General features: G+C 55.9%; 1 protein-coding gene across 1 annotated transcript in view; it reads left to right on the plus strand.

The window, feature by feature from the left end:
• Positions 1–20446, plus strand: part of PLOD1 (procollagen-lysine,2-oxoglutarate 5-dioxygenase 1) — a 29364-nt gene that overhangs the window by 2630 nt on the left and 6288 nt on the right. Inside the window, exons 2-12 of the mRNA XM_040987928.1 lie at positions 6792–6883; positions 8747–8880; positions 10881–11044; positions 12356–12468; positions 12997–13060; positions 15316–15413; positions 16203–16304; positions 16770–16901; positions 18029–18150; positions 19753–19857; positions 20183–20308. Of these exons, the coding sequence (XP_040843862.1) occupies positions 6792–6883; positions 8747–8880; positions 10881–11044; positions 12356–12468; positions 12997–13060; positions 15316–15413; positions 16203–16304; positions 16770–16901; positions 18029–18150; positions 19753–19857; positions 20183–20308 (1252 nt within the window). The remainder of the gene's footprint in view (positions 1–6791; positions 6884–8746; positions 8881–10880; positions 11045–12355; positions 12469–12996; positions 13061–15315; positions 15414–16202; positions 16305–16769; positions 16902–18028; positions 18151–19752; positions 19858–20182; positions 20309–20446) is intronic.

The raw sequence follows: 20446 nt of genomic DNA on the forward strand, positions 1-20446 counted from the left end.
CCTGTCTCTCCTCTCTCTCTGGCAATCTGCCTTTCCAATAAAATAAAATAAAATTTAAAAAGAAACAGTCATTGAGGGAATGGCTAAGCATAGGGCTGATAGCTGGTAGGGTGTGCAAAGGGCCTGTGTCCTGGAGGCCCCCTCACTGACCAAAGCCAGAGGCCCCATAATACCCCTTCTCTTTTGCATGGACTTGCTTTGCTTTTAAAGATTTATTTATTTGTGTTGGAAAGGCAGATATACAGAGAGAAGGTGAGACAGAGAGAAGATCTCTGTCTAGCACAGGTGCAGGGTCCCAAGGCTTTGGACCATCCTCCATTCTGCTTTCCCAGGCCTCAAGCAGGGAGCTGGATCGGAAGTGGAACAGCTGGGACACCAACTGGCGGCCATATGAGATCCCGGTGCATGCAAGGGTGAGGACTTTAGCTACTAGGCTGCTGCACTAGAATCTTGCCTGTACTTCTCTTTGGCTTGCTTTTGTCCATGTGAGCCTCCCACCCCAAGATCATCCCAGGAGATGGCCAGAGAGGGGTGATACTGATGACTGGGCTGCAGCTGCCCTCGCAGAGAGCTGGGTGGGCAGCAGAGGCCACGCAGGGAGAACACCCAGCAGAACCTGTCTTCTCTCCTGTGAGGGCCCCATGTCAGGCTGCTGTTATGTTGAGTCCTCAGATTTCCTTGCTCTATGTGCTGCCTTTATAGGTGAGAAATTATATGCCCTGTTTTGTAGATGTGAAAACGGGCTGGTTGCCACAGCTGTTCCCAGATGTGTCACTTGCTGGCCCCCAACTCTGGGTGTCTCTGTCCCCACACCCAACTGAGGTGGGACCCACAGGCAGCTGGACAGGTACTCAGCACAAATGGTCATTTTCCCAGCAGGCCTTGCCTGAGCTGCTCGCTGCCCCCAGAGAGGCCAGCTGCTCCCACCCCCTGGCAGGTGGCTGGCATGGTGCAGCTGGAAGAATATGCAATTAGGAACAGACACTGGGGGTGTGCAGTGGGTCCCAGCTTGGGGAAGGGGATTTGCTGCAGTGTTGGGAAAGCCCTGGGTCTGAGCAAGGAGACATTACTTGTCCTGGGAGCTTCCCGTCCGATGCAGGGGATAGGAAAGGCCTTTGATGGTGCATCATGAAGACAGGCAGAGGGGTGGGGAGCTGGAGAGTGGGAGGCCAGATGTGTATCCTGCTCCCTGGCCTTCGGGCGGGGTCCACGCCTGTCCCTGCAGGCCTTGGCTCGGTGATGGCAAGGGAAGGGCAGCTGCTGAGGGACATGGCTCCAGGAGACCAGCTGGGCTTGTGCAGGTCAGGTTGTTTCACGGCAAGCAGTGAGTTACCCGAGCATAGCTACCAGGCACCGGGACTCCCCATGTCCTGCCATTTTGCCAGACCTGTGGATGGCTTCAGCCCCAGCTAGGGAGAGGCTACAGGAAGAGTGTTCTGCCTCCTACCTTCCCATAAGGCAGTTTGGGCATGTCATGGCCGTGCCGTGACATCAAGGCCTGCTTCCATATACCATCTTCTTCCTCTCTTCCTCACCTGGCAGGGACTGCTGGGGCAGGGGGGCCACCAGTGGTGCCCAGCCAGGTCCGATCCTATGAGGATCCCCTCCTTGGGTTTGCATGTGCCCCGCTCTCCGGAGGCGGCCCCTGGGTCTCTGGATAGCTCCTGCCCTATGCAGTGGCCTCTTCAGGGAGACTCGCAGGGATAAGGGCCTCGTGGCCACGATGCTGAGCACCATATGACATCCACTGTGGGATCCTTAGACATCTCTGGGGGAGGTGTAGTCACCCCTCGTGTCTACGTGCACGGGTTCCCCAGACACTGAAACCCAAGGCTGCTCGAGTTTCCTGTATTAAAGGGTGTGATATTTGCATCAAACCGCACACACCTTCTGCACACTTTGTTTAGTGATACAGGTTATTATTTATTTACTTGATAGACAGAATGAGGGGAGGGGAAAGAGAGAAAGAGACCTTCCCTTCTCTGGTTCATTCCCCAAATAGCCATATTGACCACCGTTGGGCCAGGCTGAAGCTAGGAGCCAGAAGTTTTTTTCCAGATCTCCCACATGGATGCAGGTGCTCAAGCAGTTGGGCCATCTTCTGCTGCCTTCTCAGGTGCGTTAGCAGGAAGCTGAATTGGAAGTGGAGCAGCCGGGATTTGAACTGGTGCTCATATGGGAAGCTGGTGCTGCAAGTGGCAGCTTACCCTGTTACACCATAATGCTGGTCCTTCCCATACACCTTAAACCATCTCTAGGTGTTTGATAATCCCTAATGCAATATAAATATACAAACACTTGTTATATTGCAGCTGGTGTTATGGCACAGCAGGTGAAGCCATGGCATGTTATGCCAGCGTCTTACTTTGGATCCAACTCCCTGTTAATGTACTTGGGAAAACAGCCAAAGGTAGCCTGGGTGCTTGGTCCCTGCACCTACATGGGTGACTTGGAGGAAGCCCAGGGCTCCTGGCTTCACTGTGGCCCACCCGCACACCTGAGGCCCCCAGCAGAAGGGTGATCTCTGTCTTTCCTTCTGTAACTCTGACTTTTAGGAACTGCAGGTAGGTACGCTGTGTTGTTTCGGGAGTGATGGCAAAAAGGGGACCTGTGCACATGCTGAGTGTAGAAGCAGCTTTCTGCCAAATGTTCTGGGGTTACAGTTGGTTGGATGTCGCCTGCAGCAAGGAAGGACCTGTTGGGTGGTTGTCTGTGTTCCTCCTCTTTCACAGACTAGAAAACTAAGGCTTGGAAAGGTCCTTTAGCTTCCCGGCAGTCTGTCTCTCCCTTCCTTGTCTGTTGTCCCTCCTTTCTCCATCTGGGAAAATCATTACTGGATTCCAGGCAACAGGTAGGGGCAGCTGAGTGTTCAGGTGCCAGGCCTGATGTACGCCCTGGACTCAGCCCAAGGCAGGCTGGCTGCAGCAGACAGAAAGCAGACTGGGGAGTCCTGGGACTGGGAAGCCACGCTGGCACCCTGTGGCTGCTCAGAGCCCTGACTGGCCTGGGGACGGGCCGGAAAGAGGCCTTCCCGCATGACTGGCACTGGGGGCCCAGGCCAGCCGGGCATGAGAGAGGGCAGGTGATGCTGCAGGGTGTCTGCAGCTGGGGCTGTTGAAATGCTGGGCTCTTGGCCAGCACATGGTGATGTTCAGTGTGTGGTCAGCCCGTGCTCCCTGCCTCTGGGCACTTGGCAAGTTATTTAGCCGCTCTGTGCCTCAGGCTCTTCATCCACAGACATGCTGCCCACCTCATCGGGTGGCAGTGGTCACATCGGATATGGCTCCTTGTCCTGGCTCTTAAAATCACCACATTTTGGTCATGCTCCATCCTAGCCGGGATGGAAAAGACCAAGAAAATAAAAATGTGACCCAGACCTGGCCCAGGGCAGAGGTGCAGGTCTGTGCCCAGATACCAAGTGTTGGGTAAATGGAATGACCGCATGAGGGTTGGGCCTTATGAAGTAGGGCTTCCTGGGGGAGGTGGGCCAGGGGCTTCTGGTGGAAAGGAGTAAGTGTGGCAATGAGATCAAGAGAATGAATGCGACCTGGACTTGGCAGCGCTTTTCAGGGAGAGGGCAGTCAGAGGTGTTGCCAGGGTCCGTGGGGCGGGGCTTGCCTTTTGTCCTCTCGCCCCCAGACCCAGCATTGGAGCCTAGAGGCAGAGGATCAGAGCCTTGGGCTGGGATGGTGAACCCCCAGGATAGTCGATGTCAGAAATCACCTGAGGAGTGCAGGAAAGATCCAGAGTTCTGGGCCCACCTCAGACCTGTTAGTTATTTAAAACAGTGGTTGAGTTCTAGTTCATATGATATTACGATATTTTACACGCAGTTACTTCCGAGCTGAAAACACCAGATGCAACGAGGGATCTTAGGAGGTTTATTCCAGCGGGGCAGGAAAAGGGGAAGGGGGGAGGGAGGAGAGGCTGGAAGGAGGAGAGAGTTAGAGAAGAGCAAAGAAGAGATGGGAGAGCTGCACCTGGGGGCCTTTTTGTCTGCCAGGACTGGGAGGGCTTGAGGGCAGGCCCCAGGGGATTGGTACCTGCAGGTGAATGCCTAGGGATGATTGGTGAGTGGGCGGGGTTGGGGAAGGGGCTGGAAGATTGGGGGTGGGATTCTCAGGTGGAATGCCAAGTTATATCTGATTGGTGGATGGCTGGACTGGCGTGAATTTTATGAGCTGTGAGGAAGAAGAAATGGCGCCGGTTCCAGGGTGGGATACTCGAATAACTCCTTATAAGACCTGTGGCCCTAAGCCCCAGCCTCTGGTCTTGCCCACTTCCCCTGCAAGGCTGACATCCTGGTCAACTTGGTTCCTCCCAACCTAGTGGTCTCATGGGGCTCTTGACTGCGGGGTAGGCACTGGAGACCCAGGGAAGGCAGGGCTTGTTAAGGTCCAAGTGTAGACACCTGGCAAAAGGCGTGAGCCAGGGGAGGCAGGTGGGTCTGGTGGGTGAAGGGCTAGGGCCCAACCTCCTAATCTGGCTAGAAAGTTTCCTGGATGACAGGTGGGGGGACAGGGCCATTTCAACAAAAGGCCTGGCTGCCAGCTTGGGCCTGCGTTGTGCCCAGATTTTGTGATTCCCAGAAAATCATCAGGAGTCTGAAGTCAATGCAAATGCATAAAGGCGATTTATTCGAACTAAGCTAGCCTTCCCAGCACGGGGGAGCAGTAGCAGCCGCCGCCACGGTGGCTGAAGCCGGAAAAGCTGCAGCAGAAGGTCCAGAAAAAAAAAGGACTGAGGTTCAACAGCACAGGGTTTTTTAGACCAATTTCATATAATTATACAGTCATGATTGGTCAGTTTATCTGTTAACTTTTAAAAAGAGCAAGTTGGCAGGCTTCTGTTGGTGGGTTTGAAGCAAGCAACTTTCAAAACGTACGAACTGGTGGGCTATAGGGTAGTGGGTCTTATCTAACACCAAGGGGCCTCCTTCCTGAGGAGTGCTCTGCTTACGTGACCTGCCAGGTGTCCTGGAGTTCACCCAGCCCCCAGCCAAGCAAGTAAGGCAAAAATCACAAAAGGCAGAAAACACTGAGGTTCTTTACCTGGGCGATACATGAATGTAGTGAGATTACGAGAGGGGCCTGGGGTCTGGGCTTCCCGGGGCCACTCCTGGGGTCAGGTCCTCCCTGTCTCTGGTGGGTCTCAATGTCCTAACTGTGCAGCGCAGGGTTCTCCTGGGTCCAGTGCTTTGGCGCCCAGTGTGTTGCCCAGAAGTGCGGCCCGAGGGCTGGGGTTTGGATGCAGGAATTTGAGATCCTAGCCCTCTGCCCCTCCTCTGCTGACTGCTGACTGCTCCTTGGGGAAGCTAGACTCACAGGCTGGCTTTGTCCATGCCTGAAATGTGACACTCTCCTGTCCCCAGACAGCCCCTGTTGAGAAGGGGAGAGTGGGAACTTAGCCATCCTGGCAGGAGTTGGGGAACCTTGCTCCCCTTTCTGGACCTGAATCAGTTGGTGAGGTCTCTTCCCCCTAATCCACCATACCTGCTGGGTGCATCTGTACCCCCTCCTGCCCCATCTGATCTGCCAGTTCTTGCAGGGCTGCCTGGCGCCAGCCCCCTGTCTGGGGCCAGCCTCAGCCAGCCCTGGTAAGCGAGAGCCCTTTGTTGATGGGGCCCAGGCTTCTCCCGCCTTGCTAGGACAGAGGGGCGGGGGTGGCCTCAGCTGCCTGCTGCTGACCTGGCCTTTGGTTCCTTGAGTCCTACATCCTCAGGGGATTCTGATTCACACTGCATTTATGGTGAGCTGAGGTGGCTTCCTGAGGTGCTGTGGGGCCAGGATATCTTTGTACCTGCTGCTCCTGTGGTGTGGAGAAGGTTAGAGGAAGGGGGCCCCCACGTAGCCAGGACAGGAAGTGAGGCCCCCTGCTGGAGGGTGAGAACATCACCCTGCTGGGTTGGGATTGGTGGGGAGCTTGCATGCCAGGGCAGGTCACTCCCAGCCACCATCTCTGGCTGAGGCCCTGGGTCTGTGTGGGTGGCCCAGGAAGCACTTTCCATGCCTGGTCCCACTCAGCTGGTCCCCTCACCCTGGGGTGGGGGCTCCTCTTTATTCTCAGTCTCAGAGAGGCCTAGGGTTTACCCAGTGCTACACAGCTCTAAGGGGTGGAGCTGGGATGGGCAGGCCAACTCCACATTCCTCAAATCCCTACGGAGCCCACAGGGTGGTCTATGAGGGGCTTCTGGTGCTCCCACGGCTGCTGGGTGGGGGGCTGTTTCCAGCAGATTCTGTCAGAGGGGAATCATACTGCAGAGTTTCAGAGAGGCCCCTTCTTAGGAAGACACTGACAGCTCGTCTGTCCCGAGGTCACAGGTAGACTGTGGGGGTGGGGGGCGGATTTCAGGTGACTTCCACTCTGGGCTGACTGTTCGGAGTGCAGTGTTGGGAGACCCAGGAACTGGGTGAGGCTTGGGAGAAGCACTGTGGAGATGATTAGTAATGTCTGCCCAGGGTGTGGAGGTGGTGCATTGAGCCTTGTGTTTGCCACGCAGAGGCTAAGGTCCCACGCCGGCTGCAGAGGGGTCCCCCAGCGGCAGCATCCAAGTGGATTCTCCCTGTCCCTGTGAGCCCCGGGGCCACGGGAGAGCAGAGCCCAGCTGAGCGGTCACAGCCCTCCTGCCTGGGCCTCATTGGGTGGGGCAGGGGTGGTCTGGGGTGGCCTGGAGGTGGGTGTGGGTTGTGCCAGGATCTGCCAGGTCCTTGCAGGTAATCATCCCTGCTCCCCCTTCCCCCATCACCTCCCCTCCTGCATCCACTCCCATTCATGCCCTTCTCTGTCCACAGACAACCTGCTAGTCCTCACGGTGGCCACCAAAGAGACGGAGGGCTTCCGCCGCTTCAAGCGCTCTGCCCAGTTCTTCAACTACAAGATCCAGGTGAGGAGGGGGCTGGATGTGTGAGGGTGCGAGGGGCAGGGCAGTGCTCAGAGGCCAGGGTGCAGAGCACTCATCCTGCATGAGGCTGGAGCCTGGGACCCAGCATTCCCACAAAGCCCAGCACCACCCCTCCACTCACCCAGGTGACTTGGGGAGGGATGGAGACTGGAGGCCTGCCCTAAAGCAGTGTGAGGTGATGCCAGAAACAGAAGGTGTTATTAGCTCACCTAAGTGAAGGCTGGAGCCTGATTGGATCCAGGGTTTCAAGCTGCAGAACTGAGGCCTTGCTTTCCGTCTCTGCGTCCTTCCTTGGCAGTTGCACTTCCTCCTCGTGGCCGCAAGCTGACCACCGGCTGTACACTCACACGCCCCAGACCTTTCTTTTTTTTTATTGATTTATTTTTATTGGAAAGGCAGATATACAGAGAGGAGAAGAGACAGGGAGGAAGATCTTCCATCCGATGGTTCACTCCCCAAGTGACCACAATGGCTGGAGCTGAGCCAATCTGGAGCCAGGAGCCAGGAGCTTCTTCCATGTCTCCCATACAGATGCAGGGTCCCAATGCAAGGTCCCAGGCCAAAGCAGGGAGCTGGATGGGAAGTGAGGCCGCCGGAATTAGAACTGGCACCCAAATGGGATCCCAGTGAGGACTTTAACCACTACACTATAGTGCCGGGCCCCAGACTTTCTTTTCTTCTTATTATTATTCTTTTTTTTTTTTCTAAGATTTGTTTAGTTTTATTGGAAATATGGATATACAGAGAGGAGGAGAGACAGGGAGGAAGATTTTCCATTCGCTGGTTCACTCCCCAAGTGAGCGCAATGGCTGGAGCCATGCCAATCCAAAGCTAGGAGCTTAAAGCCTCTTCTGGGTCTCCCACGCAGGTTCAGAGTTTCAAGGCTTTGGGCCATCCTAGAGTGCTTTCCCAGGCCACAAGCAGGGAGCTGGATGGGAAGCAGGGCCGCCTGGATTAGAACTGGCGCCCATAAGGGATGCCGGTTCATGCAAGAAGAGGACTTTAACCACAACGCTATCACGCCAGGCCCCTCTTTTCTTCTTCTTCTTCTTTTTTTTAATTTATTTACTTGAAAGGCAGAGTTACAAAGAGAGAGAGAGAGAAATCTTCCATCCGCTTGTTCACTCCCCAAGCAATGGCCAAAGCTGGGAATTAGGCGCTTCTTCTGGGTCTCCCATGTGTGTGCAGGGGCCCATATGCTTTTCTAGGCACATCAGCAGGGAGCTGGATTTTTTTTTTTTTATTTATTACTTTATTTTGATAATCTTTACATAGTTGATTAGGGCACAAAGGGTCAAGGGCTACAGGAAAGTGGTAAGACCATTGTTTCCACATTCTCTCTCTCTTTCTTTCTTTTTTTTTTTTCCTGTATCTGGGGTAAGAGGGGAGATAAAAGGAGAAGCCCCACTCAGCCTCCCACCCATCCCATGATGGGAGCTGAATCTTAAGTGGAGCAGCCAGGATTTGAACTGCTACCCATATGGGGTGCCAGTGCTGCAGGTGGCAGCTGAATCCATAATGTTACAGTGTCAGCCCCATGCCCCAATCTGTCAACAGAACAAAACAACCTGTCCTTAATTTTAACAGAAAGTCCTAGGGAAGGCTTTGATAGGCCATGCTTGGCTCACAAGTGGGAGGCCAGGAGGGATGGGGATCTTCGTGTCCAGGGATAGTCGCGTGCTCACAGGTCAGCCTCGCGCCTGTGCCCACTGGTTTCGATATAGGGGAGGATCAGAGAAGCTGGGGCAAATCAAGTTAGATGCTTACTGCGTGACTCGGTCATGGGACTTTGACCTGAAAAGTCTGTTATAACGAGAGCCAGCGCTCAGGGGCCTTTCTCTGCAGGTGCTCGGCCTGGGGGAGGACTGGCATGAGCAGACGGGGCTGTCGGCAGGTGGAGGGCAGAAGGTTCGGCTGCTGAAGAAAGCTCTGGAGAAGCACGCGGACAAGGAGGACCTGGTCATTCTCTTCACCGACAGGTGAGTGGGGCTTCCTTACCTGGCCTTGCAGGGGAGAGTACCAGAGAGATGGGGCAGAGGGAGAGAGTCAGAGGGAGAGAGAGAATCTATCTTGAAACGGCAGGCCCTATCGCCTGTGGTGCTGGCATTTCATATGGATGTGAGTTCTAGTCTCGGCTGCCCCACTTCTCATCTGGCTCCCTGCTTGTGGCCTAGAAAAATAGCAGAGGATGACCCAAAGCCTTGGGACCCTGCACTAATATGAAAGACCCAAGGCAGCTCTGGGTTCCTGGCTTTGGGTCTGTTCAGTTCTGATCATTTGTGGAGTGATCTAGCAGATGGGAAAATCTCTTATCTCTCCTCTCCGTAACTTTCTGAAAAATGAATCTTAAAAAACAAACAAAAGGAGCCCAGCGCGATAACCTAGCACCTAAAGTCCTTGCCTTGCACGTGCCAGGATCCCATATGGACGCCAGTTCTAATCCTGGCAGCCCGCTTCCCATCCAGCTCCCTGCTTGTGGCCTGGGAAAGTAGTTGAGAACGGCCCAAAGCCGATCGTGCACCAGCCATTGAGGCAGCTTGGGGAGTGAATCACTGGACAGAAGAGCTTCCTGTCTGTTTCTCCTTCTCTCTGTATATCTTACTTTCCATAAATAAACAAATACATATATTTTTTTAAAGAAACAAAAAAAACTTCAAACTGGCCAGAACTGGACCAGTCCAAAGCCAGGAGCCAGGAGCTTGTTACAGGTCTCCCCTGTGAGTTCAGAGATCCGAACACCTGTGTCATCTCCAGCTGCTTTCCCAGCCACATTGGCAGGGAGTTCAATGGAAAGTGGAGCAGATGGGACTAGAACCAGTGCCTGTATGGGATGCCAACACCACAGGCAGTGGCTTTACCTCCTATGCCACAGCACTTGCTCCCTTTAGTTATTTATTTATTCATGCATTTATGTATTTATTTATTTTTAGATGTATTTGAAAGAGAGGGGGATTGAACTCTTGAGAGAGAAAGGGAGAGCTCTTCTATCCACGGACTGCAACAGCGCGGTCTGGGCCAGGCCGGAGCCAGGAGCCAGGAACTGCATCTGGGTCTCCCGTGTGGGTGCAGGGGCCCCAGCACTCACGCAGTCTTTTGCTGCTTTCCCAGGCATATCAACAGGGAGCTGGATCAGAAGTGGTCCTCCCGCAAGGGCTGCTGCTGTTGCTCGTCGTGGCCTGACCGCAGCATAAGCCCCTGGCCATTGTGTTTTAGATACACTTAAGATGGACGTGACTTACAGGCAACAGGAAGCCAGAAATCTCAGAAACCCACTTGCTTGCAATTCTCACTTTAGTGCAGTGTAGACCTACAGTGTCTCTGAGATGTGCCCAAGGCCTAAAACGAGGCTCTCCCCAAATAGCAAGGATGAGAGGCCTCACTCTGATTGAGGGTGCGTGTGGTTTTTAGGGGTCCCACAAATCCTGGGCAAAGCCCTCTGGTGCAGCAAGCCGGCACTGTGGCGCAGTAGGCTAAGCTGCCGCCAACAGCACTAACATCCCACATGAGTGCTGGTTCCAGTCCCAGCTGCTGCACTTCCAGGGCTGCTCCCTGCTGATGCACCTGGGAAAGCAGAGGGGGATGGCCCAAGTGCTTGGGCCCCTGCAGCCACATGGGAGACCTGGATGAAGTTCTGGCCCCAGCTGTAGGGGCTGTATGGAGAGTGGGTAGAGATCTGTCTTACTCTTTCTCTAACTCTGTCCTTTAAATAAACAGATCAGTAATAGACCTCTCTGTTGTAACCCTTTCCCGCCCTCGGTAAAAATATGGGAGGTATCACTTGCCTGGTATGACAAGGACTTGGGTTATGGTGACCAGGAGATGGGTAGAAACGTGCAGGCCAACCTGGGGCAGATCCGTTTTCCAGATGGGGACCCAGGGCTGGTGGGAATGGAGGAGTCTGGGAGGGCTGGAGTCCTTGGGCTGTCCCCAGCCCCCACTCACCCCTGCCCTCTCTGGCTCCTCTCTGCTCGGGTCACAGCTATGATGTGGTATTTGCGTCGGGACCCCGCGAGCTCCTGAAGAAGTTCCGGCAGGCCAGGAGTCAGGTGGTCTTCTCAGCCGAGGAGCTCATCTACCCAGACCGCAGGCTGGAGGCCAAGTACCCGGTGGTGTCCGATGGAAAGAGGTTCCTGGGCTCTGGAGGTGAGAGGCCCCTGCAGAGAGCATGCCCGGCAGAGGGTGCTGCCTCTGTGAGCGTCCCGGGTCTCAAATGTGGAAGGTCCTGGACAGAGTTGTCTTTTAAAGAATTTTTTTTTCTTTTTTGAAAAGCAGAACAACAGAAAAAGGAGAGGTGAGAAAGGCAGAGAGAGAGAGATTGCATGGTTCATTCCCCTAAAGGCTGGGATAATGAGGGCTGGGCCAGGCTGAAGCCGGGAGCATGAAACTCCAGCTGGATCTCCTACGTGGGTGGCAGGGCCGGAAGTACCTGGGCCATCTGTTGCTGCTTTCTCCTGCACATTAGCAGGGAGCTAGATTGGAGGTGGAGCAGCTGGAGCTTGAATTTGAACTTGATATGGTATGCTGGTGTCCTATATAGTTAAATAGCAGCCTTACAGGCTGCACAATGCAGACCCTGAGCCCATACCCGCTCCACGTGTGAAGTCTCCCCATCTGTCAGAGCCCCCACGCACTCAGGCAAACTGGGGAGCCACTCTTGATTCTTCCCCTGTGTCCTGACCCCTCCTGTCTGTCGATGAACCCGCCTCCACACACTTGATCTTAGCCAGCAGGCTGAGAAGCCATACGATGAACCCACCTCCAAAATGTCTCGGGGTCTGCCCTTGGGGTCCAAGGTCGCCGTACATGGTCCCCGCCCTCACTGGATGCTTGGCCAACTCTTATAAAAACCTGGAGTTGCCCTTGTGACACTCTACGGCTTCCCGATGCACGGAGAGTAGAATCGAGCAGCGTCTGTCCCTGGTGGTCTTGGGGGGCCCCGGGCTTCGCAGACCTGAGGGTTGGAACGGTCCTGGTGCCTGGGCCCACAGGGAGTGATGTCTGCTTCACTTCTCCCTCTCACCAGTCTGCACTCTGCACATAGTGGCCCGCTTCAACCTTCAACTTGCCCTACGACTTTGGCTAGTCTCTGCCCTCCCCGGGCCATGGCTCCTTGATAAATATGTAGGAGAGGTTCCAAGCCTGGGTTCAGCCATTCTGTTCCTGGTCCCATCTACTTATTCACCAGCCAGATGGTGCTCAGTGCTGGAGCGCTAAGGTTTGGTGGGCACCACTAGTCTTCCTGGCAGCAGTGGGAATGGGTCCGCCAATAAGGTGAACTGGCAGACCCGTTTCAGGCCTGCAGCCTACATTCCCTCAATCCAGGAGGACTTCTCAGAAGAGACAGGGCTTATAGGAAAAGGAGGTACTTGAGAGGGAAGGAGGAGGAGAGGCCCCTGGCACAGAAGCTGTAAACCTGACTTCTCTCTCTGTGTCCCTGCTCATCTGCATATCCAGGCTTCATCGGCTATGCCCCCTACCTCAGCAAACTGGTGGCCGAGTGGGAGGGCCAGGACAGTGACAGCGACCAGCTCTTTTACACCAAGATCTTCTTGGACCCGGAAAAGCGGGTAAGAGGCAGAGAGGGCGGGCCAATTCTCGTTCCCTCTGGCCAGGCTGCACTGGGGTCAACCCCCTTGGGGTCTGACCCCCAGGTTGCTGACTTTGTCCGTTCCCGCTGCTGTCATTGCCTTAGAAACAACAGGCAGTTGAGGAGGCTGGGAGTGCAAGGTCATGGTGCCAGGATGGTGTGTGGCGATGGGCTTCTCAGCCATACAGTGCAGGAGTAGCTGCCTGTTGCCATGGGGATGTTGTAAGGCTTAAGCTGGGTGACGTGTGTGAAGCCTGCACAGCCTGCCGGAAAGCACTGATGGTCATCTGTTAGCCTGGTGGTCATCGCTGCCACTGGGCAAGCTGCTCCTTAGGCTTTCTCTGCTCTGGGGTCACCAGTGGATCCCAGGGCTTGGCTGATGTCACAACAGAGCGGGAGACGGGGCAGGGGGACAGAGGTGGGGGACAGGCTCCCTCACCGGGAGTGATGGGGTCCACCCTCCACCAACGCTGGGCCCTACTGCAGCTCCCAGCCCTCTTTATTGCAGGCACGGATCAACATCACCCTGGATCACCGCTGCCGCATCTTCCAGAACCTGGATGGAGCCTTGGGTGAGCAGCCTCCATGATGAGGATGGATCCTGGGGAGGGTAGGAGGAAGGCAATGAGGAGTGCAGGCAGGGCTGAGCCTGTGGCCCAGCGTCCCCAGAGATTACCTGCTTGTCCTGGAGCAGGGGTTGGGGAAGGGAGTGTTGTTGAGCCTGGGTGGAGCTGAGTGCACACGGGGACATTGCGTGCCAGCCCCCTGTATGCCACAGCCTCCCAGGTGGGCCTCCTTCCCTTCTTTCCCGAGCCTCCCACCTTTGGGTGCAGGATTCCTGCGTGGGGGGCGCCAGGCCTGAGCTGGCTGGGACTTGACGGCCAACTTGGGAAGCCGAGAGGCTGCCTGGCCCTTGGAGCCAAAGCGCCTTGGGCCTGGCCTCATACCCAAGACTGATGGTGATTTGACTTTGCCACAGGGATTTCTAAGTGACCCCAAGAAAGTCACACCCCCATGTCACCCCAGGGCCTTGCTTTCCTGCCTTAGAAGAAGGAAGTGAAACTAGGATCTGGTGATCTTAAAGGGGACTAAAGACAACAACATAAGCTCTTTCCCCAGAAATGAAGAGGCGTGTTCCACCCTGCTCCCCCGTGGCTCCAGGGTTCTGGATCCCCTCACCTCCGCAGCTCAGGAGCTCCCCTGCAGGGACTCTGTTCATCCTGGCCACAACCTCCCATTGAATGCAGGTTGCTGTGGGGCTGCAGTGCAGGAGCTGAGACACCGCTGCTTGGAGCGCCTGTGCCTGTTTCCAGTCCCAGTGCTGTCTGATTCCGGTTTCCTGCTAATGCCAACCATGGGAGGCAGCAGTGAGGGATCCGAGTCCTTGCACCCCTGCTTCCTGTGTGGGACCTGGAGTTCTTGGCTCCCAGCTTTGGCCTGGCCCAGTCCTGGCTGTTCCAGCTGTGTAGGGAGAGTGTACAGATGCAAGAGATCCCTGTCCGTCTTTTTTCCATTTCTCTACCTCTTTTTAAAAAACATTAATTTTTATTTGAAAGAGTTACAGAGAGATCTTGCATCTACTGATTCACTCCCCAAATGGACTGGTTGGAAGCTAGGAGCCAGGAGCTTCTTCTAGGTCTCCCACATGGATCCAGGGGCCCAAGAACCTGGGTTGTCTTCCACTGTTTTCCCAGGCTATCAGCAGTGAGCTGGATCAGAAGTAGAGCAGCTGGGACTCAAACTAGTGTCCATATGGGAGCCTGGTGCTGCAGGTGGAGGCTTAACAGCATACTAGGGAACCTGCCCCTCTCTGTCTCTTAAATAAATTAAAATAGCAAATTTATTTTTAAAGATAAGTTTATTTTAGTACAGAAATTCTGAAATCCATTCATAGTTTTATCATTCTTTGAAAGAATTTATTTATCAAAAGACACAGAGAGAGGGACACACACACACACACACACACACACACACACACACACACACACACACACACACACGGCAATGGCTGGGACTAGGCTGGGCCAAAGCTTGGAGCTGGGCATTCAGTCCTGGTCTCCCACATGGGCAGCAGGGACTCAGTTTCAGCCACATCATCTGCCTCCCAGGATGATATTAGCAGGAACCTGGAGCTGGGCCTTGGAGCCAGAAGTGGAACATGGTACTGCAGTGTGGGCCTTGGGTATCTTGACTGCCTGCCCCAGGATGTCATGTGCTGGCTGTCTCCCACCTGTCTCCTTCCATGCAGTCTCAGAGTCAGCAGGTGTGGGACCCCCTGGAGGGGCTTTGTCCACCAGGAGAGGACCCCCTGAACTGCCCATTCTGCCCCAGCCTCCGCCCCCCACAACTGGCGCATGTTCAATGCTGCTTTAGTCCTCTTGTGAAAGGGGGCCTCCTGGACCCCTGTCGGTAGGGCTTCGCTGGACTGTGTCTGAAGTTGGGATGTTCCAGCTCTTGGTTTGCTGTTTTCTGCTTCTGATTCAAACAAAAAAGCCCTGGAAGTGAAATTCAAATAAATGTTCATTTTGGCATCAGAAATAATTTGAGATCTGTGTACAGCATTTCTCAGTGGTGTTCATAAACTTTAGGAGCCCCTGGTCTGTGTGGAAACGTGAAGGGGCTGCTGTGTGTCTGGGCCTTGCCAGACTCCCAGTGCCCCAACTCTCCCCCAGGAAGAAGGGATTACACCCATTTTGCAGATGAGAAAACTGAGGCTTGGAGCTGGCAGAGTGGCTCTCCCGAGGTTCTAACCTGTCTGCTGATGAGCTGGGATCTGAGGTCAGCCTGCCCATACTGAGCTGGGCAACCCTGTGCTTTTCACCCCCAGATGAGGTCGTGCTCAAGTTTGAAATGGGCCATGTGCGAGCGCGGAACCTGGCTTACGACACCCTCCCTGTCCTCATCCATGGCAATGGACCCACTAAGGTAGGGAAGGGGCCCAGGGCCTGAGGAGTGGGCCTGGCAGGTAGGCAGGGCCCCACTTCCAAACTCACTGCCACCCCACAGCTTCTCCCTGGAGCCAGGGCCATCTGCCTGGGTTCCCAGGGAGCCCTGTTCCCTCCCTCCTGGGTCTCCACATGCAGCTTTCTTTCTCTGCTGTGGTAGCCACTGGGGGCACTGAGTATCCCTGCTGGACCACAGATAAACAGGAGGCCACTGTCCCCTCCCCGCCAAGGCCCAGGGCCAGACTGCCAGAACCCTCAACATGATGTCACTCCAGGGCAGTCATGGTTTATTTGCTCAGCAAACATTTACTGCACGTTTCCTCTTGGGAATAGAACTGGCCAGACATGAACAGGAAGGACGTCCTGTGACCTTGACACTGGCCAGCCGTGACTGGGAGCAGGTGGAGCTGCCTGCCCATGGGGATCTGATCGATGGCTCACAGCGTTCTGAAGTCCGTGTCAGACGGGCGGGGCGAGGAAGGAGGGCATGTTAACTGTGCAGATTTCCTGCTAGAACCTCCACAGGAGTGGGGCCCAGGAATATACATTTTCCAAGCTCTCAGGAGATCCAAAGCGGTACAGTGCGTGATTCTCCCCCGTTCTCCCTAGCGCAGCCACTGTGGTTTCTGGGTGATGAAACACTCTCCCTAAGACCCCCTTGGGGCAGGAGAGGGATGAGTGTGGGCCCCAGGGGTCCCAGAGGCAGGATTCCTGGCAGCATGGGGGCAGGGCTGGTCCTACTGCTCTCTGACCCCAGGTGTCCCAACAGCTGCAGTTGAACTACCTGGGCAACTACATCCCACGCTTCTGGACCTTCGAGACGGGCTGCGCCGTGTGTGACGAGGGCCTGCGCAGCCTCAAGGGCCTTGGGGTGAGCCGCTGGGGACTGCCTCCTGGGCTGGATGATTCCGGAAGAGACTTTGTTCTCTCTGGGAAGTTCAAAGGTGACCTTCTGGTCTGGGATTCCAACTCCGTGGCCACCCAGTGTCTCCTCCTGGGAACCTTCCCAGATTCTACAACCTCTGGCTTCCTGCATGTTGCCTGTGCTTTTGATATCTTCTGCCCACTGGCTCTCCTCGGCTCACAAACCTCACACCCCTCACCCCACTGCCATACCAGCCCAGATCAGATCAGTGCTGCCCAGTGGGTCCTGCTCCAAGTCTCGGGGCGCCCATCGCCTATCCCCCCTTCCTACTGCTTTCCCACTAGGCCCTGCCCCTGCCCACCTGTACACCCTGCTTGGTGCTGCCTGACCCTGATTCCTCTCTGCTCTGCCCGAGGCTCAGGCCATGCCATGTCTGGACACTGGCCAACTCCCATGCCTCCTCCTGCACAGGATGATGATCTGCCCGTGGTCCTGGTTGGCGTGTTCATCGAGCAGCCCACGCCATTCCTGTCACTGTTCTTCAAGCGCCTCCTGCGCCTCCACTATCCCCGGAGACAGATGCGGCTTTTCATCCACAACCACGTGAGTGGCAGGTGCCGCCGAGACCTCCGTGGAGCTCGCTGGACCCAGCTGATCAGGGCCCAGTGGACATGGAGGAGGGCTGTGTGTCCCCACATCACTGAGTGTGTCTGGCTAGGCTTGACTCTCAGCACCACTGCCTTTATGGGCTGTGTAACCCTGGACATGTCACGTGACCTCTCTTTGTTTCGGGGACAGCAGCAATGCCAGCTGCCTCTGGTGGTGCCAGGGTTAAGTGTGTTGCCATGCAACATGCAAGGAGCGTCCTTGGTGCATGGGAAGCACACAGGATGTGCTGTCAGCAGTTGAGGTTGTCGCTCCTATCCCTGCCCCCTTTCATCTTGCCAGTTTGATCTGACAGATGGGTTTTCATCCCTTGATGGGGCAGCCAGCGAGGGGCCTGAGGCTTGCTTCCCATCTCTTTCCTAGCTGGGGCAAGTTCCAACTCTAGGCATCTCCTGCTGATTTCCCTAACTGGGATGCCGGGTCCACTCCTCACAGTGTACCTGCTCCTCAAGGGTGTTGTCTGCCTGAGGTTTGGTAGCTGCCCTCCCTGTGCCCACCCTGAGTCCCACGCTCAGCTTGGGTGTCTGCCTAGGTCATCAGCTATGCAGTGGGTCCCTTGGGGACAGAGGAAATAAGGTATCCTCCTGTCCTGTCGGAGGTTCCAGGCTTACCCGCAGCACAATAGGAACCAGGGCCCTGAGAATATGGTCACAAGCGTCCCTTGGGGACCTCTTGCGTGCTATGTCGGATTTGCTGGCTGCTCGCAGGGCCTGTGGTGGAGGAAGCTGAAGCCGAGGCGGCGGGAGGGCCTGGCTAGGGCTGCGAGCTTGCCCTGGTGGAGCTGGGCCTCAGAGAGGGGGGACTGCTGCTTCGTAGGGCTCAACTAAGGGTCATCTGAGCTGAACCCTGAGCCACACCCTTGACCTGTGGGTGTCTCAGGATGTGGGTCGCAGGGGGCCAGAGGCTCCTGAGAAGCCCATAGGGTCTGGTCTGGTCACGAGGATGACCGGAGGGCCTGGCGTGAGCAAAGGTCTGGGATTTGGGAATGCTGGGGTCCCAGGGGGTCATCCAGTCCTCATCCTCGCCCCACCCACCCCCTCGTCCTCATTCCACCCCCGCCCCAGGAGCAGCACCACAAGGCCCAGGTGGAGCAGTTTCTGGTGGAGCACGGTGCTGAGTACCAGTCTGTGAAGCTGCTGGGCCCCGAGGTGCGGATGGCGAATGCGGACGCCAGGAACCTGGGCGCGTGAGTGGCGGGCACTGGGCTTCCATGGGCTGCGTGGGGCCACCACTCTACCCTTCCCTGGCCTCACCTGTTGGGGGTAAGGGAGCGGGAGTTTTCTCACCTGCCCACCTCAGGGCTCAGTCAGGGACGACTGGCAGGCTAGAAGTAGGTCAACGCTGACAGAGAATTTATGATCTTTTTTTTCTTAATTAATTTATTTTATTTGGAAGAGTGACCGATGGAGGAAGGAGGGAAGGAGACAGCTCTTCCACCCGCCAGTTCACTCCTCAAATGCCCAGGGCCCCATTGAGTCAGAGTCCAGGAACTCCATCCTAGAAGTCATCCACAGTCTGTGGGCCTTCTGCATCTGCCATCCCAGGGGCATGAACTGGGAGCTGGATGGGGCATGGAGGAGCTGGGCTTAAGCCAGCGCTCCAATATGCGATGCCGGCATCCCAGCAGCAGTTTAGCCTGTTGCACTACAAAGCCAGCCCCTCCATTTTTCAAAGCCGCTGCATCCTGGGGTGCACTTGAACAGGGAGCTGTGGCAGAAGTGGAAGTGGGACTTGATCCCATTAGTATAGGATGCGGTGGCACGAGAGCCAGCCTAACGTGCCACACACAATGCCTGCCCCTGATTTTTTTTCTTTTAATTAAAAACAAAAATTTATGTTAACCATGGAAGAGTTAGACCATCTAGATTACAGGTTAGCAAGCTTCCATTAAGGGACTCAATGGTAAAGCCTGTGGCCTGCGGTAGCCCGACTCGACCCATGGTGCAAAAGCAGCCTCGGGAGATGTGTCACTCGGTGTGTGTTGCTGTGTGCCAGCAGCGTTTTATTTATGGACGTGGAAATTTGACTTTCTATCCCTCTTCTAAAATGTTCTTCCCCTCACCATGTAAAAACCTAAAGCCATGCTTAGCTCAAAAGCTGGGCAAACCCAGGTGGCGGGAGGACTTGCACTGTGGACCGTGGGCGGCTGGGCCTTGGCCCGGATAAACAAGAGTGTGGGTCTGAAGGCTTTGATGTCGGCCCACCGCCCGGAGGCAGCCCCAGCCTGTCCCGCCCGGCAGTGGAGACCCTGTGGGGCCAGCTGGGCCACCCATAATCCCTGGCTTCTCGGGGCATTTGATGGCAGCTGCTAAGTTCTAGACCTTTCTCTTCAAAGCACAGTTGTCCAGGGTGTGGGTCTGTGAGTCAGGAGGGCCTGATTAATTTATTTGAGGGGCAGGTTGGAGAGAAAGAGAAAGAACAGAAAAAGAGATCTTCCATATTACCAGTTCACTCCCCAAATGGCTATAATAGGCAGGGCTGGGCCAGGCTGAAGCCAGGAGCCTGGAACTCCATCTGGGTCTTCCACACGAGTGGCAGGGCCCAAGCACCTTCTGCTGCCTGCCCAGGCGCTTTGGCAGGCAGCTGGATCAGGAGTGGAGCAGCCGGGACTAGAACTAGGGTACCCATGGGGTTGCAGCCTCCTAGTACCCCCCAGGAAGGACTTGGAGGCTGCTGGTCCCGACTGGCACCAGGATTGTCGGGCCCTCCGCAAGGTCTCTTGGCAGGTGAACGGGGAAGCCAGATGTGGTCCTGGCTGGGGGCTGACCCTGCATCCCCCTCTTTGCAGAGACCTGTGCCGGCAGGACCGTACCTGCACCTATTACTTCAGCATGGATGCCGACGTGGCCTTGACTGAGCCTGACAGCCTGCGGCTGCTGATTGAGCAGAACAAGTGAGGCTGGTGGGGCGGGCGAGCCCCGACAGCCCAGTCCCGGCCCACCGTGGCTCAGTGTAGTACTTTAGCCCCAGTCTGGGAGCCCCCTTGTCTTTCTCTTCTTCCTTATTAGCCCTATCCCCCAGGATATGGGAGCCCAACCATCTTTGCGAGTCCCTGTGCTGTTGGCTCCTGGTCATTCTGATGAGCCCAACCTCCCTGTTGGCCGAGGTTGCGGCCCAGGGAGGAGCGTGGCGATCCCCGTGTGCAGGTGGAGGACGCCCCAGCCGGGTGGGCCTCCTGCTCCCTAGTAGGACCCCCACTCAGGTGCTGGTCTCCCCAGGAATGTCCTCACCCCACTGCTGACGCGCCACGGGAGGCTGTGGTCCAACTTCTGGGGGGCGCTGAGCGCTGACGGCTACTACGCCCGCTCCGAAGACTACGTGGACATCGTGCAGGGGCGGCGGGCGTGAGTACCTGCAGGCTGGGCTGCCCCGGGACCTGCACTTTGTCTCCAGCAGGGAGGACTGCAGCAGTCGCACCCACCCACCAGGATGTCCCTCTCCCAGCGGGTGGCCTCCCCCCAGTCCCCCCAGTCCCGGCCCGA

The sequence above is a fragment of the Ochotona curzoniae genome, unplaced genomic scaffold (assembly GCF_017591425.1).
Source record: "Ochotona curzoniae isolate NIBS_2020 unplaced genomic scaffold, NIBS_Ocur_1.0 contig_4792, whole genome shotgun sequence".
Taxonomy (NCBI): Eukaryota; Metazoa; Chordata; class Mammalia; order Lagomorpha; family Ochotonidae; genus Ochotona; species Ochotona curzoniae.